This window comes from Morus notabilis, unplaced genomic scaffold (assembly GCF_000414095.1).
Source record: "Morus notabilis unplaced genomic scaffold, ASM41409v2 Scaffold37, whole genome shotgun sequence".
NCBI lineage: Eukaryota > Viridiplantae > Streptophyta > Magnoliopsida > Rosales > Moraceae > Morus > Morus notabilis.
Window position 1 is genome coordinate 77,582 of NW_010363279.1, and position 9,445 is coordinate 87,026.

General features: G+C 37.7%; 2 protein-coding genes across 2 annotated transcripts; one reads left to right on the forward strand and one right to left on the reverse strand.

Annotated features, from left to right (window-relative positions):
• The first annotated feature begins 224 nt into the window (after positions 1 to 224).
• Positions 225 to 3,309, forward strand: LOC21392360 (proteasome subunit alpha type-1-B). The gene is made up of 2 exons (XM_010103767.2): positions 225 to 740; positions 2,502 to 3,309. Exons 1-2 carry the CDS (start codon positions 390 to 392, stop codon positions 3,009 to 3,011), a joined length of 861 nt encoding a protein of 286 aa, XP_010102069.1. The 5' UTR covers positions 225 to 389; the 3' UTR covers positions 3,012 to 3,309.
• A 669-nt stretch (positions 3,310 to 3,978) lies between these two features.
• Positions 3,979 to 7,113, reverse strand: LOC21392361 (uncharacterized sugar kinase slr0537). Its single transcript, XM_010103768.2, has 8 exons — positions 6,754 to 7,113; positions 6,237 to 6,500; positions 5,849 to 5,920; positions 5,714 to 5,752; positions 5,394 to 5,501; positions 4,805 to 4,902; positions 4,528 to 4,639; positions 3,979 to 4,431 (listed from the first exon to the last, which is right to left on the reverse strand). Exons 1-8 carry the CDS (start codon positions 6,943 to 6,945, stop codon positions 4,180 to 4,182), a joined length of 1,137 nt encoding a protein of 378 aa, XP_010102070.1. The 5' UTR covers positions 6,946 to 7,113; the 3' UTR covers positions 3,979 to 4,179.
• Positions 7,114 to 9,445: the final 2,332 nt, after the last annotated feature.

Sequence of the window (9,445 nt, forward strand, 5' to 3'; positions counted from 1 at the left end):
TTTTAACATGACTAATAAAATTTAGCCGTCTGTCTGATTTTTTTCCACCAGGTAAAACCTATCCAAGAGCTCAGTTTGAGGAAACCCACGGCCCATATTATTTGGGCCTAAGTTTAGCATTATATTGGGCTAGCCCAGAAGTCAAGTTCTAATCGGACAGTCCAAAGCACAGAAAGCATAGCAGTAAGATAGTACCGGATGTTTGTAATCTTAACCTTTCCCCCAAGAGTGAGCAAGTACTGTAGTCCAAAACCCCTCATCTATCTTTCCTTGCTTGAAGGAAAAGAAAAGCCCTGAAAATCCCCCACTATTTCTTCCCTTTTCCTTTCCTTTCCCCCTTGCCAAACACAAATCGCAGAGAGGTCTGAGAAAACGACGACGTATCAAAGATGTTCAGAAACCAATACGACACCGATGTGACGACATGGAGCCCCGCGGGGAGGCTGTTCCAGGTGGAGTACGCCATGGAGGCCGTGAAGCAAGGCTCGGCGGCGATAGGGCTCCGATCCAAGACCCACGTTGTGTTGGCCTGCGTCAACAAGGCCAATTCCGAGCTCTCTTCCCACCAGAAGAAGATCTTCAAGGTTGATGACCACATCGGCGTCGCCATTGCCGGTCTCACCGCCGACGGCCGTGTTCTCTCCCGATACATGCGATCCGAATGTATCAACTACAACTACACCTACGAATCGGCCCTTCCCGTCGGCCGACTTGTTGTTCAACTCGCCGATAAGGCTCAGGTGCACAATTTTGCGGAACCCTAAGTTTCGACTTTCGATCTTTGTTACTTTTGTTCTGTAGTTCTTTTGTTATTCCTTTGTGGTTCGTTTATTTTGGTTTGAAAGCGATAAGAGGTGATTGTTAGATCGGGAATTGGGAGCTAGGTTTTGGTCCGCATTAGAAATGGCGGCATTACTCTCTCTTTGGGGTTTTATTGGATGGTTACGGTGAAAATATGGTGTTTGTAGAAGGAGGTATTTGCCCTAGAAAACCAATATGTTTGGTGCTGGAGGATTCACTTCATTTCTCGTCTAACAGACAAAATGGGAAATTCAATTATTATAACTGCAAGTTGTGCATTTTATGATGCTGCTTTAATCTTGTGAACTGGGGAGGTCGGGCTTATAGCTTTCGGGTTAGGGTTCTCGTGTGCGCTCTGTTGTCACTCTGCTGTCTTGTTTATTAAAATCTTATGGTCTGCATCTATTCCATAACCTGCCCACCATAGCATTAGTTTTGTTAGCATATTGTGAACTCGTTATTTATGGAAGTGAACGAAGAATATATTTGTGTGTGCGTGTGCGTGTGCGTGTGGTTGTGGTAGATGAACTCTGTTTTTTGTTTGTGTAGTGTATTTTTTGGAATTCGATAATCGAGTTGATTTTCCATAGATGGTGCAGTGAAAATGTTTTTTGTTTTTTCTTCGATTCTATGAGGTGTGATGTAAATTCTCAAATTTTCTTTGCTTGATGACGTTTCATTAATAGGGAATTCTATTATCCGACAATGTTTTTGCAAAGCCTGTGTATCCATTACGTTCCTTATTACTGTTCCCCGCATTCGCTATTTATATCGGCACTGCTTAATGGTAGTGCGGTATGCTTGGTCCCCTAATCACCTATTTTAGTTCTTGCCAAGATTTTTTTTATCAGATGTAATTATTTTGTCGAAGGATGATTGCTTCGCTAGTTTTTATCGACAATCAATGGCTGATCAGCCTGGCTTCTCTGATATCTTTTCATGTCGAACATTGGTTGGTATTCTTTTTACACGTGCATATGCAGTACAAGAGAGTTTGTGTGTGTGTGTGTGTGTGTGTGTGTGTGTGTGTGTGTTTTCTGTTTTGAAGGAGAGAGTTTTGTGTTTTTGTTGCTTGCTTAATGCTTATTTGTAGCAGGTAGGTATTTGTGTATTTTATGCATGACTATGTACTGGTGGACAGTTAATCTGTATAAGTCTATTTGCTTGTGTCCTTTAAGTACATGTTCTCTTCTTTCCCGCTTGGCACACTTTAAAAGATGGTTCATATGCAATATTATGCCTAAAGTGCCCATGACAATACATGTCTATCTAATGTATAAAACTTTCTATTTAGCTTTGATTCTCCTCATGAAAGGTGTTGATGGATTAAGTTTACAACAGTAAGTTTCTAGTAGTTGGCTCATGTATTTTACGTATTTTAAAAGGGTATCTTCTTCTGACTGGTGATTTCATCGGTGCTGGAGCTTGTTCTCAAAGGTTGCTTGTTCCCAAATACATTGGAATACGTTAGGGGTATCCTTAAACAACCTTAGATTATCGTTGTTAATTTAGGTTTGTTTTGAAGGTTCAATACTTTTCAGGGATGATACTAAATGCTGAATATTTTATCTAGCAAATTAATGATAAAAGGAAAGTAACTATTGTCACCGTCACTTAATCTCCTTAATTACAATTCTTTAATCGTGAATACCTCCAAGATGCTTTTGTTATCTTCCTCACTTACTCTTTATGTGCGGCAGGTCTGCACCCAACGCTCATGGAAACGACCATATGGTGTTGGATTGCTAGTTGGTGGGTTGGATGAGTCTGGAGCTCACCTCTATTACAACTGCCCAAGTGGTAACTACTTCGAATACCAGGCTTTTGCCATAGGGTCTCGCTCACAAGCTGCAAAGACATACTTGGAACGCAGGTTTGGGAGCTTCCAGGAATCTTCAAGGGAGGATCTGATTAAGGATGCACTCATTGCAACCAGGGAAACTTTGCAGGGGGAAAAACTGAGGAGCTCCATATGCACGATTGCTGTATTAGGAGTTGGAGAGCCATTCCACATATTAGATCAGGACACCGTCCAACAGTTGATTGATGCCTTTGAGATTGTGGCGGATGAAGAGCCTCCTGCTGCTGACCCTCCTACAGGTGAGGCTGAGCAGGGTGCTGCTTCGGAAGAGGGTGCGGCTGCCGACCAGGGTGCGGCTGCCGACCAGGGTGCTGCAGCTGACGAGGGTGCAGCTCCGATGGACATTTGAGGATGCTAGAAGCAGTTTCTCTTGATGCACATGCAATGAGGTTTTTCTACCATGTAATTGTTAGAATGCTGATGGCACGTTTAAAGATGACATTTTCTTGTCGGATTACTCTTCTCTTGACCTCGTTCTTTTTTGGGGTTGTTATTTATCTTTGCCTCATCGGTGCGAAAAGTTAAAATGGTTGCAGTTAGTGAACTTCAATTAATTTGTGGTTTATACTCTGAGATTCATTTGCTGAATGTTGTGGAAAATGGGTGATAAACAATCTTGTTAATTTGCTGCTGTCCGCGGATTCCGCAACTATTTTTTTGTTCTTCTGCCTTTAAATTATTAAGCACCGTAGAAGTAATTGAGTTTAACTAAGAGATAAGCATCCAGGCAGGTTCTACTTGGGAGTTGAGACAAATTCCAGTCTCTATAAATTTTTGGATTGCTGACGTTGGAGAGTCGAGATGATTCTTCACTAATCACGTTATTTACAATTTAAATTGGCACTTATGGAGTGGTGAAGTTCAAGTAATCCTTTCGCCGTATCCAACCTCATATAATATGGATAAACATTCCACGAAACGACCAATGGCTCCTGTGTTGTGATTTCTGGATTGCTTGGAGTGATGGGATGTGTAGCTATTTACGTTGTATACTTATCTTGATTGAGTCATGAAAATGAAATAACTGTCATTTGGAAATACGAGTGAAATTTGTAGAGGGTTGTGTATCTTTTGCATGAGAAAGTATCGCGTTGAAATGATGGGAAATGAGACTCAAGAAATCATATATAAGATTCAATCACGTCCAATATGAGCGAAATTATCTATCCATGGATCGCTAGAGTTTCTCAGGCCCCGTGCAATCTTTAACCATACGAGTACCTTAATGAATAACTCTTGGCAAGAACTTCCCTTTCACATTATCAAGTCATCAACTCTTTATGAATGGAATCTCAAGACATACACGAGCTTTCACATAGGTAAAGAAAATTCTACTATATAGATTTTAGCGACTCAACTTTCAGTTTTTCATTTTTTCTGAATTTCCAACTACCCGTGGAGAAACAGCAGACTTTCTGCATCAGTTAAGTCAGCCCCAAAATGCAACAATAGCTGCCCCTTGCTTTGAAAGATAAATATAATAAGCAATGGACAAAAACAATTGAATTATAAAAAAACTACGAGCTGCGAGTGCCAGGAACTGGAAGGCCCTTGATCTGCATCTGCTTGTGCATCCAGTGCCAATTCTCTGGGGTCACCTCACCCCCAAGAGACCGAATAACAGACCCGCCACTGCATGAGCCAACTTTGCAGCATTCCTCGAGTGATAACCCCTTCACAAGGCCGTACAAAAACCCGCTTGCGAACAGGTCACCAGCTCCCGTGGCGTCGACTGCTTTGGATTCCCCTATGGCTGGTACTCGAACAACCTATTACAACCCAAAAGAGTTTCAGAAGTAAAGACAATTTCTTTTTGTTGACTAGTCACATCCTCAATGTAACAATGGGTTGCCATTTTTACTCACCTCCTTCCCGTGCTTCGAAATGCACCCATTAGCAGCTAAAGTCACAACAGCCCACTTGCAGTGCTTGGCCAGGAACTCTAGCGCGACCTCAGGATCGGCGGTTTGTTCACCCCTGCAATCACCAAGAAAAGTTAGCTCATCTAGAATTCTCCTTCCCCCAGAAAGGGAATTCGGCTTTTGGAGATGAAAATGATGCATCAGATGGATAATAAACTTTTGTTTCTCCACACTCGAAGCTGCGCTAATTATTTTACTTCATAACCTGATTGATGTTCACCTTAACAGCTCTGTAGCTTCGTCCTCATTGGCAAAGCACAGGTCTATATTCCCTGACTCCAATAGCTGTAAAAGAGGTTCTCTAAAGTTCCGAACCATCTGGGCAATGTTAAAGACTATATAAGGTTATATATTAGACCTGAAAACAATTTAGTTTTAAGAAAAACGTCACGACTCATGAGAAGAAAATAATAGGAAGAGCGACAATGGGATAACAAAAAGAAATGACATATAAACCGTGTGAACAGAACGGTAGCCAAAGGTGCAAAATAATTTAAGAAGATGTTTGAATTACTCATTACATGGACCACACAATTTCACACATCAACTCCAAGATCCACTGAATAGAACACACAATCCCGTACATGTCAATCACTTAGCCGTGAAAAAACCAATGGTGAAGATCACTACTAGAGATGATTAGTATTTCTCTCCTCTCTTTCCATGAAAAGACTGGTAGAGACAAAACTCACATTTGGGACATCAAAACTCTACTTTCTTAAATACACACATATTTTAAATGTTCCTTCCATCTGAGAACAAGACACAGCAACATCTCGATCTAAAATGAAAGAGAAGGAAAAGGATACCTCAAAACTGGCCAAATCCAACGACACAAAAAGGCCCTCTTGTTTGGCAATCCGTATGGCCGCTTGAATCACTTCCAAATTAAAAATACTGTACCTCAGTAACAACCACTGCAAGAAAAGACAAAACATTAAAGAAGTTAGGCACACAGCCACCAACCAAAATTTGTCAACAATTCTTAGAGACAAGGCCCTAAATTTTACGAAAAAGATTCAACTTTAAGTGTTTATATGTCCATTTAAGTACATTTGCTATATATCCTGATTTCATAAGAAACATAAGTCTCAAATAAAATAACATAACAAAGATGTCAATGTCCAACCTTGCAACCCTTAAAATCTTCTCTGGTCAGTTCATCAGCCTGGAAGATAACAAAAGAACAAGAAACTCTGGTAAGTTCATCTTAGCCAAAAGAGAATCTGAAACCTCATCCAAAACAATGATAATAAGCACACACCTGAAGTTTCACAGCACTTGAGAGACACGGACGCATTGTGCGGTTCCCCATCTCATCAACTAGGCAAACACACTGTTTCCCACCAATTACCAACATCCATCAGAAATAAGCTTAACACGAAGAAGAAAAAGAAAAAGAAAGGTTTAACCAATTAAAAATATGAAATTTTCATCGGAGTACATGAAAATCAGGACTTTCTTTTGAATAGTTAAATTTGTACCAGGTTTACGTCGGTTTTGTATAGTTTTGTTTTCACGCAGTGTAGTTTTAAATAAATCTAATGTTCAGAAACATGCACAACACGACAGTATTCGTAGAGAGCTTGAGAATTTATTATGAAATCAAAAGTCAAGTGGTGCCTGTGGTGATTGATTAGAAAGGAGCTGACCTGAGCTGTGGGACCCTTCTTCATCCTCATTCTTGAGAGATTGACACCACGGGAGGTCATGTTAGTGACAAAAAGCTGGCCTTGTTGATCATCACCACAGGCACCAATAATCCCACAGGAGATTCCAAACCCTGAACTCAGCCCTCTAATGGTGTTGGCAACACTTCCCCCGGCCATGGTTTTAACGGGTGAGGACTCATCTGCTGATGACAGAATATGGGTCTTCACCTCACTCAATAAATGCTCTAGCTCTTCTAAAGCAACCTGCAAAATATTTGCACTCAGAATTACACTCCACAATTGGAATTCCCTCTTTTTCTTGAGAAATTATACTCCTCAAACAGCACCAGAATTCCGTTCACTAATTAGAAAGATAAATATCCCATTAATGTGATTTGTGTTAGAAACCCATTTGAGAGACGGCAAATTAAGATGAACCCATAACAGAATTTGAGAAAATCGAGGCAAATTACGTAAGAAATAAGAGAGATTTTTGTAATGAATGATAGAATTGTACAGGAATAGAGCCACCGCGCTCGCCGGGGATTTGGTCGAGCAAGGACCAATAGACGCGCGCCACGTGGTCGATGAGGGCCGACGGCTGTAGTCCGAGAACCAGAGGAGCCTCGCCGCCGTTGCTGTGGTTGTCGTCGTCATTGTTATCGTTGTTGTTGTTGTTGTTGCTGGCGGGCAAGGGTTCTGCTCCCATCTCCGGCTGTGCCTCACCCGCTGTGAAACTTCCTTTGGCTTTGGGATTCTGGTCACAGCCTTGGTATTTATTGGCAAAATTACACGGCGAAAGGCGTAAGCAAGAATCAAGATCCTTGCAAGTTGTAGAGGTCAAAGTTCAATGGTGACTGACTCACCCATCCCATGCGCAGGGTACAGTGGTTTTCTTTCTTTTTTGTGGTTCCAAATTTGCCCTCAAGCCGAGTCACACATATTTTAATCAGAAAAAAACAAAAAAAACAAAAAAAACAAACAAACAAACAAAAACCAGGAGTATTGTATTTTGAAATGGACTCCCGTTTAGTTCGCTAATTTAATTTTTAATTTGAGTTAAGATATAATTTTATATAAAAATTTTTTATTATAATAAAAAAATTAGATGTAATTATTTTTAATAATTTTTTATTATAACAAAACTCGAATTAATAAAATAAACAGAGTATCTAATTATTCTCCTGGCCCAATTTAAGTGACATTTTGTTTTTTGAGTAAATAACAAATTTTAAAACTATTTAAAATAAATGATAATTTAATATGTAAATATTTTATTTATTACTAGCAAAAAGTAAATTAAGTATTAATCATAAAAAAAATTTATGTTAAAATTTTTTTTACTAGTCATAAATGAAATAATTACACGCTAAATATTATTTACTTTAAATAGTTTTGAAATCTGTTATTTTCTTAATTTAGTTTTAAACATTTTTCTCTTTCCCCCCTAAATGTAGAGATCGACATATGATTTTTTTTTAAGGAAGGCTCGGATGTGGATTCATGAATTTTAATTTAAAAAATATAAAACAATATCTCTCTAGTGAGTAAACATAAAAGTTTATAGAGATTTTATCCGGTAGGCCGACCTACTGATAGGGTTAATTTCTGATAGTTGAATCTAATTAAAATCACATCAAATTGAAAATAGTAAGTAGAACATATAGTTTCTAATACAAATCTAACGGATGAAAAATAGAATATTATTGGTAGTTTATTTTTTCAGATCTTATTAGAAAAACTCCCACATTTATAATATTTCTTATACTAAAATATTTGTCTTATTTTTCCAATTTATGTATTAATTTGAGGGTGGTAGAATATAACATAAAAACACAAAAATAAAGAGATAGGGTTAAGGAGGGCACATTCATTAGTTTTCTATTTGTTCTTTTTTTTTGTTATTTTATTTGTTAGTACTTTTCCCACTATCCTACTAAGGGATTATTTGTCCTTAGTAGGATGGTGGGAGTGGGACTGGGTTTAGCCGACCTGATCTCATATAAAGTTTCGGAGAATTTTATTTTGCTTTCTAATTGGGCGCCTATGATCTTGAGGAAATGACGTTTTTGCTGAAAATTAAATGTTTTCTTAAAAGCGTCTGCTGACTACGTTTCTACTTTCTATATACGTTTTTCTCTCCAACATCCACAATTTTTTTTTTTTTGAGGGACCAACATCCACTCTCTTTGGCATCTAATTAATTTGGATGCTTAAGGCTCCAATCCAAACATGTACGGCCGACCAAATCGTCAAAAACACTATGATTCCAAAGCTTGCTTCTTGATTTTTAGTTTATATGAAATACTAATGATTCCTCCTTAATTTCCATTACTTTCTGCAAAATGCTCGAGTGCTTTTTAAGCAGTATATCCCCTTTCGGCCGTATTTCACGTTTTCCCCAAAACGCAACTGAACTATTTTGTACAATGATTAAAGTTTACCTCTATCTCATGAGTCTCGACGGCCATTATGGTGCATATGATATTATATTTTCATAAAAAAATGAATGTGACAATATAATATATATATATATATATATAATACCGACAACATCTTTGATACCTCTATTTATTAATTAGATTAGGCTCCTAGGTGGAGCTAGAGCCTGAAGAAGTATTTTGTGTTTTTATAATATTAGGAGTAACATGCACTCCATGTGGTTATATTTATATACAAAAAAATTTGGGTCATTTTAAATCATAGTTGGATGATTTATACTATGATTTGAATCATGATTCATAATTTATTATAATATTTTTTCTTATAAAAAATATACATAAATTAAAAATAATTTTAATCTCATAATTTTAATCTATGAACTTTTAAAATTCACTTAGAAAGACAGAGTTAGTGAAAATATATATATATATTTTTTTTTAAAAAAAGAGAGGCTCATTGCGGCCATATTTGCCAAGACAGCAATCATGAATGACACAAACTAATCGAAAGGAAAATTGGAGCTTACATTTATTACCACAAACTCAGACTCATGATTACAAAGAATCGATCTTACTGCTATGCTTTCTCTTCTCAATTTTATTTACTTTTTTCAAGCACAATCAACCATTCGTTATCAGTTATCACGCAAAAAATAAAAAAAGGAGAGAAAAATCAACCACTCAACTCAAACACTAAAAAAAAAAAAAAAAAAAAAAAAAAAAAAAAAAAAAAAAAAAACCAACCCAAAAAAAAAAACTTTTTTTTTT